At 42.2% G+C, this 12,739-nt stretch overlaps 1 protein-coding gene across 14 annotated transcripts in view; it reads right to left on the bottom strand.

Moving 5' to 3' along the window:
- syne1b (spectrin repeat containing, nuclear envelope 1b) overlaps positions 1–12,739 on the bottom strand; it is an 89,596-nt gene that overhangs the window by 45,187 nt on the left and 31,670 nt on the right. For all 14 annotated transcript variants that reach the window (XM_037747215.1, XM_037747229.1, XM_037747222.1 and 11 more), the window contains 25 exons: positions 12,335–12,485; positions 11,239–11,466; positions 11,043–11,141; positions 10,688–10,875; positions 10,374–10,497; positions 9,927–10,093; positions 8,697–8,850; positions 7,970–8,595; positions 7,676–7,855; positions 6,978–7,128; positions 6,706–6,864; positions 5,906–6,088; positions 5,595–5,696; positions 5,248–5,451; positions 4,916–5,123; positions 3,852–3,964; positions 3,472–3,677; positions 3,235–3,384; positions 2,822–3,113; positions 2,522–2,694; positions 2,103–2,412; positions 1,712–1,876; positions 1,204–1,560; positions 952–1,088; positions 525–702 (listed from right to left, as the gene is read on the bottom strand). In XM_037747215.1, coding sequence (XP_037603143.1) covers positions 525–702; positions 952–1,088; positions 1,204–1,560; positions 1,712–1,876; positions 2,103–2,412; positions 2,522–2,694; positions 2,822–3,113; positions 3,235–3,384; positions 3,472–3,677; positions 3,852–3,964; positions 4,916–5,123; positions 5,248–5,451; positions 5,595–5,696; positions 5,906–6,088; positions 6,706–6,864; positions 6,978–7,128; positions 7,676–7,855; positions 7,970–8,595; positions 8,697–8,850; positions 9,927–10,093; positions 10,374–10,497; positions 10,688–10,875; positions 11,043–11,141; positions 11,239–11,466; positions 12,335–12,485 — 5,005 coding nt within the window. The remainder of the gene's footprint in view (positions 1–524; positions 703–951; positions 1,089–1,203; positions 1,561–1,711; positions 1,877–2,102; positions 2,413–2,521; positions 2,695–2,821; positions 3,114–3,234; positions 3,385–3,471; positions 3,678–3,851; positions 3,965–4,915; positions 5,124–5,247; positions 5,452–5,594; positions 5,697–5,905; positions 6,089–6,705; positions 6,865–6,977; positions 7,129–7,675; positions 7,856–7,969; positions 8,596–8,696; positions 8,851–9,926; positions 10,094–10,373; positions 10,498–10,687; positions 10,876–11,042; positions 11,142–11,238; positions 11,467–12,334; positions 12,486–12,739) is intronic.

The raw sequence follows: 12,739 nt of genomic DNA, 5'->3' as shown, positions 1-12,739 counted from the left end.
AAACTCTTAATCTTACAGTTCATTCGGGACACAAATGTCAAGGTAGACATTTATTGCAGCAGTATGCATTTTAGTTTGGTAGTGTGGCTCTGCTCATGTGATGCTCTCGAACAAATTGGGTTTGACATACCGTTCCTAAGCTCTCAACTAGAGCTGCAACGATTAATTGATTAGTTGTCAACTATTGAATTAATCGACAACTATTTTGATAATTGATTAATTGGTTTGAGTAATTTTAAGAAAAGCAGTGTAGCAGTGAGGATGAAATGTTTATATAGATCACCTATTGTGAGAGAGGTCGTGGATATATTTGACTGTATGGAACATGTGACTGTGAATTACTTCTGTGCCGCCCTGAACTACTGTGAGGCTCCATTTTAGTTACAGTTATATTCTGTAATGAAAACACACCGACAAGTTAATTAAAATCCCACTGTGATCGTACCATCAGTGTTAATCAAACCTGTAATTATGGCAGCGTAAGTGACTGAATGTTTCATGGCATTTGACTTTGAGTGCCGTACCTGAATCTTCTGCAGGCTAGAGGAGGCCTCGTTGAGATTTTGAGGTACGTCAAAGCACTTGGCCGTGTTGATCTTGGCGTTGACCAACCATTGCTGGAACTCTCTGAAGGATGAGCGGAAGCCTTGTTCCAGCAGCTTCTCTTTGCTCTGGCACTCCCGGGACGATTGGAGACTCAGACTAGAAACAAGTTGTGTATCATTGTTAATCAATTTAGATATCTTGATCTATCTCTAGAGTTCTTTGGTCTCAGGTTTGTTGGTTTGACCATCGGTTGTTGAGGCATTCAATCTTACAGTGTGACAAACCACGACAAACTACAACAGATTCTGTGTAATTCTAAGGAAGGTTGTATGTAAATGCTAAATGTAGCTACAGTTTTCCTTTAAGAATCAAGACTATTGTGCATTATATTTACACCTTTCTCACCTGTTGTATTCCTTAATGAGAGCAGACACTCTCTCAGATTGAGTGCCCATGTCTCTGGAGAATCGGCACAGATCATTGAGTTGAGTCTTCAGGCTATCGGACATTGGCTCAGCTTTGACGAGTTCCTCCAAAGTGTCCTGGGTGGAAAACAAATAACAAAAAATTCATTAGCATTTAATATGAATTAGTCATCTACTACTCTCATTGCTTGTTTCCAATTATTTGGCGGCTTATTGTTGGAACTAAACCTACCTTTGCTATCTGCCAGCCTTTAACAGCGTCCTCTCCTTCATTTTGTCTCTCTGCTTGAACCAACCGCAGACGCCAGTCTTTCAGCTGGCGGTTGAAGTCGTGCAGGTCCTGCTCCAGCTGTGTTGACCGGCTGCTGAACTCTTGTTCAGAGCTGGCTATCTGGGAGAGGGCCGTCTCCAGACTGGCCCGTGTCTGCAGCGCTCCACGTTCCCACTGGTCCCATGACGACAAGAGGGCTGCTTCCTCCCGCTCCATAGCCTCATAGCCCCCTGAGCCGGTGTGATCTCTGGACACCGCCCCACATCTTTGAACCCGGTTCAGCCTCTCTCTGCCTCGCTGCTTAGAGTCAAGCAACTCCTGGAAAGGGCAAAAGGAATCACAATTGTCATCTCTGTCAGACCCTGGCGTAAATATGCAGCACTCTGGAAGACAAACATCTCCAAGCTGGATGTGACCAGGAGCCACATGGAGATTTTTTTTCTAAAATAAAACATTTTAAGATCCTCACCTGCACCTTGGAGAGCTTCCTTTTAATGGAGATTGAGTCTCCTGACAGGTCTGACCAGCGCTGGAGTTCCTCTTTAGCTGAAATCAGCCAGTCATTGAAGTCTCTCACAGCATCGAAGTACTGTTCATGCTCAGACACGATGCTTTGCATGGACTGCACTTTACCCTGTGTGGAAGAAAAATACAAAGTTAACACCAACTACCAGATATGGGTAAGGTTTTGTCTAAATATGAATGTGCCAGATAGTATTTTGCACGTAATTTATTGTATGTTTCAGACTAATTCCGTGCCAGGGAAAGTGGGATGGCAGTTTGAAGCCTTGAAAATTTGTGTGTCCAATCACTATTAATTACTATAATCTCTATTTAACCTATGCCTGTATTTATATCACCTTGACAACGGCTGAGATATCAGCAAAGTGTGCATTGAGCTCGGCCCTCGACTCCGGTCCAAAAGTCTGGTCGCCAGTTTTTTCATGCATCTCCACCGCCTTGTCTGTTAGGCGAGACAGCGCTGCTGCATGAGCGTCCACATCAGCCTGGATGGCCCTGAGGCGCTCGAGCAAAGTGGACTTCTCTTTGAGGCCTGGCTGCTGAGGCAGAGTCATCCCCAACTCCTGCTCCACTGACTCCATCCACTGCTGCAGCTGGCTCTTACTCTCCTGAAAGCTGCTCCACTGGGCCACTGTCCACTCCAGACGACTGTGGACAATAATAACGTTTTACAAAAAATGAAGAAGTGTTTTATCCTTGATTATGACCTATGGTTCTACTGCTCTCCCAGGGTGCAGAAGATGACACATTTTCCTACCTGTGGCAACTCATGGAAGTCATCAACATGTTGGCCCAGGCATCCTTCAGGTTCTGTAGCTGTGAACAAATGGCCTCCTGCCCCTCCATTCTGTTGTGCTTCAGGACCTGTTCTCCTTTTCCTACGGTCATGTTGAGCTTCACCTCACCTTCACCCTTCATTAGCAGGATATCCTGCATGTATAAAAGAAAAACAGCAAGAAAGAGCTATGGGCAAGATCATTTTAATGTTTCAAAATATGTCCAGATAACACTGTAATCCAAAGAACAATATCTTTGGATCGGGGCATTATTCACTGACCTGTACAAGACCTAGTCTTTTTTCCAGAGTCTCTTTATTGCCGACTGTGCTGTTGAGTGACGCCAGGCGCTCCTGGACTCCGTTAAGCCACGTCCAGGTAGTCTGCAGCGTCTCTTCAAAGGCCTGCTGCTCCTGTAAAGTGAGCTGGCAGCTGCGCAGCCTCTCTCTCACACGCCTCAGTAAGGCCTGGTGCTGTGACTGTAGTTGAGCTGACACTCTTGTCTCACTACCATCACCTCGCCCGCCTTCATTCAGTGCCTGTCCCTCCTGACCGAGGCGTTCAAATGAATCCCTGTATGGAAGGGAATAAAATGTAAATCAGGGATCCTTTTAGGGAGCTTTGGAGACAATGAAAAAACATGAAATGTCTGTTTTCTTTTCTTTCTTTCACAGACTTGAATCAGATTCAGCACCTTTCTTTGAGCACTTCCTGCTGATATTCCTCCACTTGCTCGAGCAAGGCCTTTTCAGGACCGCGCTGCTTCGCTTCAAGCAGATCTGTGGTCATCCTCTTTTCCATGTGCTCCAACCACCACCTGAGCTTCTTCAGGCGACCCTCAAACCTACAAGGAATTTACAATGCAATGCTAAATAAATGGTTGGCTTACAAAGTGCTGTATGGAAAACTGGTGATTGTGTGAGTCTCGTACCCTTTCATGAGCGACGCACTGTCTTCCAGGATCTGTTGGTTCTGTCTGCACTGCTCCACAAAGCTGTCCCAGTCCTGCTGGATGGAGGAAAGGTGCTGCTGGACTTGCCCAGCGCTGGCTTTGGGAAGATGGAGTAGGAGCTTCTCTCCTTCCTCACAGACCTGAGTTAGACGTACCTCTCCCTCCTCCACACGATCCATGGCGCCCTGACAGATAACCCACAGCACTTTTAGCTTTGTGTTTATAACTCCTAGCATGTAGGATGCTTTTGAATGAGGATTATTCTTTCATTTCACCAGTTGTAGATAAGAGCACAATCCAAATTCTACTCTAATCCCCATCAAAGACTATAATTTAGTGAACAGCTATTTCAGTTTTACCTTTAGTTTCTGTAGTTTGCGTTCCACAATTTGAGTGTCTCCAGATCTGTCAGAACACTCTTTCACTATCTCCCTCTGTTCTGAAAGCCAACGATGGAACTCCTGAACTAGATCTGAGGAGGCAGAGGGAGAAAGGGAATTCATATCTGGTGTAGATTCAAACAGAATCAAGTTTTTTCTTGCTAAAACAGAAAGAATTTTACACTCAGAGGCCACTATATGAGGCAGGGCTTCTCATTCAAAAGCAAGAAATTAAAAGGAGGCAACAGAAAGTACCTGGTCACAGAAACAGGACATAGTGCAATAGTGTTATGTATCGTTTAACTTGTGAATTCAACACATTGGAACCTTAGTATTACAATAGTGAGGCATGTAAGTGACCACTGAGGCCCTGTTCAGACCTGGCATAAACATGCATCCTGGGTGATCCCAGATGTGAATGCACTCAAGATGCATTGAGGACGCATTCAGATCCGATCGCTCAGACCACATTCAGAGGTGGTCTGGGCCACATTCTTTTCGCAGTGTGTACACAAATGTGTCCTGGTCCACATTAAGGTCCGTCTACTCAACTGACGTGGGTGTGTGTTTGTGTGTGTTATTCACCAAGAGAGGTGATCCCCAACGGCTTGTGAGATGATGGAACACTGTTTCCCCTATATTAATTCTGCCAAGGCCCTGCTAAAACTTTACACGATCGTTAATATCCTCTGCTCTCATGTTTCAACGAGAGCGGGGCGCGGGAGATAGGTGAAGTGAAGATTATGTTGCCGATAATCATTGTCGTTTAGTATTCAGTTAACACACAAGTCATAATTTTGCTTTAATGAAAGCTCAACTCCTGATCTATGTGTTTACTTGCATATAGAGCGGGGAAGTGAGATCCGATCACAAGTGGTCACTAGAGATTTATGTGGAGACGCATGCTAATACCAGGAGTGAACTGACGTACTTAAAGCTGTCCACTTGTGATCGGATCACCCAAGATGCATGTTAATGCCAGATCTGAACAGGGCCTGAGTAACACTACTCATTTTATTCAGATTAGTTTTTAGATTTCTTACCGTTGAACTGCTGCTGAAGACAGTTCTGCAGCGATGCCAGCGTCCTGGCAGACAGCTGGTTCACAGACTCATAAGTCTTGATGAGGTCAGTGAGAGCTGAACCCAAACCAGCCAGCTCCTCAGAGGGATATTTTCTACACAGGGTGTTGAGGCTCTCCCTCGTTGAGTCAATACTGCCCTGCTGATTCTGCAGCTCTTTCTGAAGGTCCTTTAAAACATGTTTAAAAAAGTAGTTTAGTTTTTTATTCTACTATTACATTTTCTGTCCTCTAAAAGAAAAGAAGGGTTGCCTATCTGTAACACCAACAATGTCATTGTTATTTAGGCTTCACCTTCACTCTGCAGATGTCCTCAGGATCCGATCCAGTGGGAGAAGAAACGAGGGAATCCTCCATGCTTTTTAGCCACGCAGACATCTGTGAGATGTAGTCTTCCAGCTGATTCCTTTGAGAAGTGAAGTCCATGAGGTTTCCCCTGGCCTGCTCATGGAGCTTCTGAACAGTGCTGATCTTTTTACGAAGGTCACTCTCCAGCGCCTGATTCAAGAAGAATACAAATTTGTAGGTGACACACATGCACATGAAGAGGATGACCTGCACGGTCAAAGGTTAATATCTGTTTGTCAATTAGTGCAAATGTAGAAGAACAAAACAAACGAGATTTGAATCATCTTTCGAACCTGTAATTTAGCAGGGGTCTCTTGACTTTGACTGCACTTCTTCAGTTCTGATACTTTGCTCTGCAGGGTTTGAAGTTTCTGCTCCTTCTCGCCCATTTCCGCCTGTGGATGTATGAAAACCATATGCATTACACCCCCTCGTTTCTTTGGTAATCTGTGAGACACTACACCCTGTAGTTGTGGTTGCACAGTGTGTTTATGTCTTAAAGTATTTTTTGATTTACCATTTGCATTGTCCTAATGTGGAAAACCATACTTATCAGGTATCAAAGTAGGTAAAACTAATTATGAACTATAATTAGAAATCTTACCTGTAACATGGAGAGCCTTGCCGACACCTTCTGACTGTCATTGAGGTTGTTCAGGCTCTCGTTTAGTTCAATCACACAGCTGCTTGTCCAGCTCTCGGTGTCCTCGCTGATTTTACGCACATCCTCCCACAGTATCAAACTCTGGTTCAGCCGATAAATGTTGTCATCTATCTTCTCAGACACCTGAGAAGTGGATTAAATCACAAACGTCACACTTACTCTCTGTAGTGTGTCTGGCACTGAGCTTTTATGTTTTATATATTAGGTTGCACTGCTCATGCAACATAATATAGATCACAAAGATCTACATTGCAATTATGTTTTGTTTATTAGTGTTTCTAGGCCAATTCATGTATATAAATTACACTTGGTTTATTCTGAGATGTGGCACACCTAATCTTTTCTGGCTGAGAACTGTCCGACAAAACATCTATTTGCAAAAACATTCACGTGTCTTTCCCTTCTGTCCACACAGGACAACACTATGTGGAGTAAACAGAAGTGTGGTCTTTTGTACTTCTGAAGAAACCCAATGGTTTATCACATTTGGTGTGAGGAAACGTAGCAAAAACCATGTCGGTAAAAGTTTTAACTGATAGTTGCTAAAGGATCAGGCTGCCGATATTTCATATTTTACTTCTTGTCATCAAATCCCATTAAAAACAAAACCAGCAATGAATTGATCCTAAGAACAAGTATTGCCTGTGCAATGTACTTCCATTGTTGACTAAAAGCTATTAAAAGCACAACAATGAATGATGCAACGAATTGACACAGCAACTTTCTGAAGTCAGACTTACATCCAGCCACTGGTCAACCAGGGTCTCCATGTCCTTCTTCATCATCTGAGCGTTACACTCAGGGATCTTCTTCAGTTCAATCACCAGTTGTTTTCCTTTACTGGAAAACTGGTCCAGTTCATGTTGCTTGCTAGCCATCTCAATCTTCACCGTCTCGTGCTACAAATAAAGACAACAAACCTTTTAAGCATTCTGATGACCAATGATAAAGTCAAAAAACAGAACTAAGATACTCTTTTTTGCAAAATTGTGAGATGTTAATTTGACCTCACCTTGGTTAGTGACCTTCTGGTTTCCTCATGGTCCTTCAACACGGAGCTTATCTCAACCAGAGGTTCGGTGCTCTCAATAATGCTGCTGATGGAGGTTTTCAGGATTTGATATTCTCTCATAAGCTCAACAAGGACATTGCACTGCTCCTGTCTGTCAAAGAGGGAGAGAGAGAGAGAAGGGTATTATCCATTCAGGATTATGCAAATTAACTGTAAAGATAACACGCAATAAATATACAATAAACTGAATAACAGAAAATTGTTGGAAAGTAATGAAGAACAGGCTGAAAATTCTGTTTTTCACCCATTTAGCAGCTAAAAGGTTCACATCCCAGAAGTGATGTAATGTAAAGTGCAACACACTTGAAACAATCAACCACAGAGGTCAGTGTAACAATGTTTTTTTCTGCCAAAACAAGAGTGTGTTTCATAATCCTTTAATTAGTGTATGTGAGAACAAAGTACTACTCCAGAGAGTTCAAATCTCTAAAAAATTGATTTTTGACTCATTTGCATCTGCAACACTGGCAAAGAAAAAAGAAAAGAAAAGGACTAAGCATCAACTCTTTCTCCCAGTAAGATCTGTTTTTGGAGTGTTTCATCTCAGTAGTGATCCGCTATTGTTTTCAGTATTGTCTTTAGCTTTTACCCTGCACTTTTTGATAATGCAATATTTCCCTCTTTCATTCCTTCAGTACCTCTCTGTGATGAGCCTCTTGGTGTCCTCCCATGTGGTCTCCAGCAGACTGATTTCCCTCAGTACCTCCCCGGCCAACTCTGCGTCTCTCTGGGCCAGCTGGTTGCCTTTGTCCCTCAGCCACTGCTCCTCATGCTGGTGTGACTGGAGCTCATCCTCCAGCTGATTAAAGAACCTCAGCCTGACAAACAGACGGATAATATATATGCACAAAAAGTTAATAACTTCACTAACTCAACCTTTGAATTATAGCATTGACCTAATATAAATACTGATCTGATAGCATTCATATTACCTCTGCTGTAGCGCGTGCAGGCTGGGCTCTTTGAAGCTCTGGTGGTCGCCCTTTTCTTCAATGTCCTCCACAGCTTTGAGCAGCTGTTCTTTACGCTGCCTAAATGAGGTCCACAGAGACCCCAGGGCCTCCGCTTCACTCTGCTTGGTACCCAGCAGGTTCCTCACTGCATCCAGCTCAGCACTGAGTGCGTCAGCCAGCATGCGGCATGACTTACGAGAGCCTTCGTCAGCACCGATGTGGAGATGGCTTTTGCAGAGGCTGCTGTCCAGATTGACAGCTAGAGTCTCGAGCTGGCTGATGTCTGGGACGATAGTGGATAGCTCCTGCTGCAGCTCCTCTACTCGTCCGCGGTCCCAGCTCCCGGCACTCTCCACGGTCTGCTTCAGACCCCGCAACACCCCTGCAGCCACACCATAGGTCTGCAGAAAAGCCTCGAGTCTTTCAAGGCACTCTAACTGGAGCTCAGCTATGTGTTGGGCCTCCAGGTAGGGCTGAAGACAGCTGTCTGCTCGGCTGCGGAGGAGCTGTGCATCACTGGGCTCGCAGAACTGACACAGCTTCTCAGTCTGCTGCTCCAAGCTCTGTCTCACACTGGACTGCTTCTGTAAGGCCACCTGGGTCTCCTGTAAGAGGCAATCGATAAAGGATCAGTCGTTGCTATAAGTGGCTCTGGAAGGAGTAACACCCTGCATGCACAAACAGGATGACTCTGTGTGGTTCTTACCTTTACTTGTGTGGTTGTAGACTGCAGGTTGCTGATGTTGATTTGAGACGCTGAGTGCAGATTTGAGAGCATGGTCTCACTCCACTGGGAGAATTTGAGCAGGGCCTGGTCAAACTGCTCCACCAGCGAGAGGTGGCTCTGGAGATCTTTGATTCTGGGGGACAAAATATATATATAATATATAAAAATTATACTATATACTTTTCATTCAATCAAATATTTAACACTAAAGGTTCCATCACTGTTACACTACATTTAACTGTAAATCATTAATATGTGGTGTATTGTGCGTACATAATATCTGTAATTAACATGTTCCATATTGAATATGGTGTCAAAGAAAATCCAAAACAAAGACAAAACTAGAGCTGCAGCGATTCGACAGAAAAATAATTGGCAACTATTTTGATAATCTATTAATCGTTAAAGTATTTTTTCATGCAAAAATGACAGAAGCGCTGTTTTCAGCCTCTCAAATATGGAGATTTCCTGCTTTTCTCTGTTTTATATCATATTTAATGGAATATCTTTGGGCTTTTAGACTAACAAAACAAGACATTTAAAGATATTAGAGATTAGTTGCAGCCCTAGACAAAACATAGCCAGACTGTTTGATTGAGCAGACATAAGCATTTACCACTGATCTTTTGAACAAGTACTACTTTTACTGTATTTGTAACTGCTGAAATAGTTCAACATGATATTGTATAATTTAAACACACAAATACAAAACATTCCGCACAAAAACAACCATCACCTGAGCTGTGTTTTATCAGTATTCAGATGTCTCCATCCATCCAGGTATCAAAAAATATTTGAAAACATTACCTAATCCACATTCAGCAAGTTACATAGAATATAAGAGCACATCTGTGTTATTCAGGATGCTGAAATACACACTAAAATCAACTGGTACTCTATATACAGTATCTTTGACATTGCTGAGTCATATAAGATTTTGCAGCTCCACCTGGGATAAATATTTCTATTTCTGGACATGGATTTGGTAATGTTTTCTATTAAATATGCTGCTCCTGATACATTGATGATTTCAAACTTCACCTCTTTGAAAGTGTGAAAACACTGATTTGTTTGTGAAACCGGAGTAATCAAAGCTAGACTGACTAAGCTGAACTTGTTTCATCAGACTGGTCCCTGGAACAACGTGTGTGACCTGGAAAGAAAATGTCAATAAAGAAAAAAAATATATTTTGTGTTAGATTATTTTACCTTTGAGGGAGATTTTCATTTTGAACATGTAATCTCCTCTGCAGGTTCTCCAGCTCGTCTTGCAGGTGCTTCACTCGCTCCTCTGGTGCAGTCGGACACAAAGACGTCCCCAAAGATACCAACTCAGCATGAGCAGGCTCGAGGGACTGGACCTCAGAGTGCAACGCCTGCAAGGGAAATATACTGTCACTAAAAATATGTTCTCTTTTAAAGTTAGTGTTGTATAAATATGTATGTGTACCACTTATATATCTGTGCATTAGGGGTGAAAATCTTTTGGTATCCCACTATTCAATTCAAAATCTATTCTTGATGAAAAACTCAATGAAAAATTCTTTCAATTTTAGCATTTAAAGATACGGTCATTTGCTAATTATTTTAGGGTTAAGACTTGGTTTTAGATGTCTTTTGGAGAACTATGGGAGTTGTGTGTGTTCTGTATTGTACCTGCAAATCTTGTATCTCTGTGCGGAGCTTTGCTTTATCAGCTGACAGATACTGACTCTCTGGTTTCGATGCACATTCACTTCTCTCCAAGCAGGAAACAAAGTTTGAACGTTGTTTCTCAAACCTGAAACACATTAACAGAAAGCAAGATTTATTTTTCAGTTTACACTGTTGGCTGTACTTTACTGCAAGTGGAGTGTTTATGTTACCCAACAACAACTGGATAAGACAGTGATCCAATTTATCCATTAACATTGCTTTTATTCACATCAAAACCCTACATATGTTAAATGAATCTGTTCAATAACTCTTACTTTTGCCAAAGAGACAGCAGGTTTTCCAAAGTGCTCTGTTTGTCCTTTCCCTCCTGTACGTTTTGGTCATAGCGGTTGTTCAGCTCCGTCACCGTCCGCTCTGCTTGCTCTTTGTCACTGAGTCTCCGGGCTCCAGCTGACAGGGACAGCAAGGTTCCCTTCAGCTTCTCCTGATTCTGACAGACATCCTGAAGAACAAAAACACAAGTCAGTGACCCACAGAGCATTAGCTGGGAGCTGGAAGACGGCTGGCTCTGTATGAAGCTTTCAAAGTTTTTTAAATTACAGGAGCAAAGTATACAAAACCAAATGTATAGCATTTTTTATAAAAGATTTAGTAAAAACAACTAAACACCATGTGGTTTTGAAGAGCTTTGTAGGTTTCTGATGAGGAGGTGCAGGATTTGATAGGATGCTCCAGGTCTGTGTGTACTTCACTGAGAGATGCTTGAACCTAGGAGAGAAACAAGATAAAAAATAACTGTGTGCTATTCTGTATACTGTCACGATATTAAAAAAAGCCAGTAAGTATCAATAATAAGCCTATTTACCTCATCAAGGCTATTTTTGAACTTCTGCTGGTGAGAGGAACTTTCCTCCAGCTGTCCATCGAGCTGCTGTACGCTCTCCTTCAGCTCCTCCCAGTACCGGCCGATTTGGGTGAGACGGGCTTTGATGCGAGCCGCCTCCCCTGAAGATACGAACTGGGCGAGCGCCTGAGAATCTGCCTCCAGTCGACAAGGAAGCTCAGCTCGCTCCTGGAGCTCTGCACCGACAGCCTGGACATGCAGGGACGGATGAGAATCAATAACAACAAACAAGACTTTTTATAATTGTCCAGTGGAGGTGAAACTCTGTGGATTTTTTGGGGCATTGGGGAGAGGTGTTTTTTGCCTTCTATTATCAAAAATATGAATTAAATTTCATAAACCATGAATATATAATATTTACAATACATTATATTTTAAAAGCAACAACCCAAATAGTTCAAAAAGCAATTTAAAAAAAAACCTCAAGATATAGTTAAAAAGAAATTAAAGAAAATCCCAAAATTAAACCAATACTGAATTAGAAAAACCCAAAACAATAGCTTAAATAAACCAAAATGTATAAAACGAACCCATCAAGCAAATAAACAAAAACCCTTGCTGTGAAGCAAAACTAAAATAATATTAACAGTACTTAGGTTGGTTGCTTTCTCAAACAGTTGACATTTAAATCACTACCAAAACAAATTAAACATATTCTTGGTGTTTCTTGATGTTTCACAGAATAAAGCAAATAATAATCAGAGCTATCAAAAATGTCTGAGTGCTTTTATACAGGTTTAATAAAGAGTTACACCTCCTGCATCCTAAAAGCAAATGTGTGTCTCACTGGCACATTGTGACAGCTTGAAACAACTGAAACTACTAAATAATACACAAACCAGAGACTTCATGAACAGTTCCTCCTTTCTATTTGTGTTGAAGACGGACTGGTGTGGGTGTCAAAAACAGAGACGGTGTGTCAGCGCTTGGGCAAAGAAGGCCTGCGTTGTTGCTTTCTAACACCAAAGTCTCTTTAAGACAGCCTTTCTGACTGGCTAAGATTACTGTTAGGGTGTGTTGTAAGAGGGCTGTAGCTTCATAATACACAATACTGTACCTTAACGGTGTTGATCTGTTGCTGAAGAGGCGAAGCAGAAGATTTCAGTACGTCCAGCTGCTTTTCCTTGTCGGATATCCACAAGGAAAAGGTTTCAAACCCGGCTCCAAACTGATCCCACTGACTTTTCATTTCTTCAAGAGTCTTGACGCTGGAACACAAGTAGAGTATCAAATATAAATTGGCTATGTAATAATTGCAAATAAATCTTGGCAAGCGTGTGAGGTACAGAGTACCAGATAATTGGGTTTACTACATCTGGGTCCTTGAGATGTCAGGTAATTTATCACACAAATACATTCTCCACTGACTTTCAAATCAGCCTGTATTGTTATGTAAATTTGTATTGTGTTGTATTACCCTTTGTGACAAACTGCTCATCTGGTAAAGTATCATATTAAGCTA

Source organism: Sebastes umbrosus, chromosome 16 (assembly GCF_015220745.1).
Source record: "Sebastes umbrosus isolate fSebUmb1 chromosome 16, fSebUmb1.pri, whole genome shotgun sequence".
Taxonomy (NCBI): domain Eukaryota; kingdom Metazoa; phylum Chordata; class Actinopteri; order Perciformes; family Sebastidae; genus Sebastes; species Sebastes umbrosus.
This window is presented reverse-complemented; position numbering and strand designations above follow the sequence as displayed.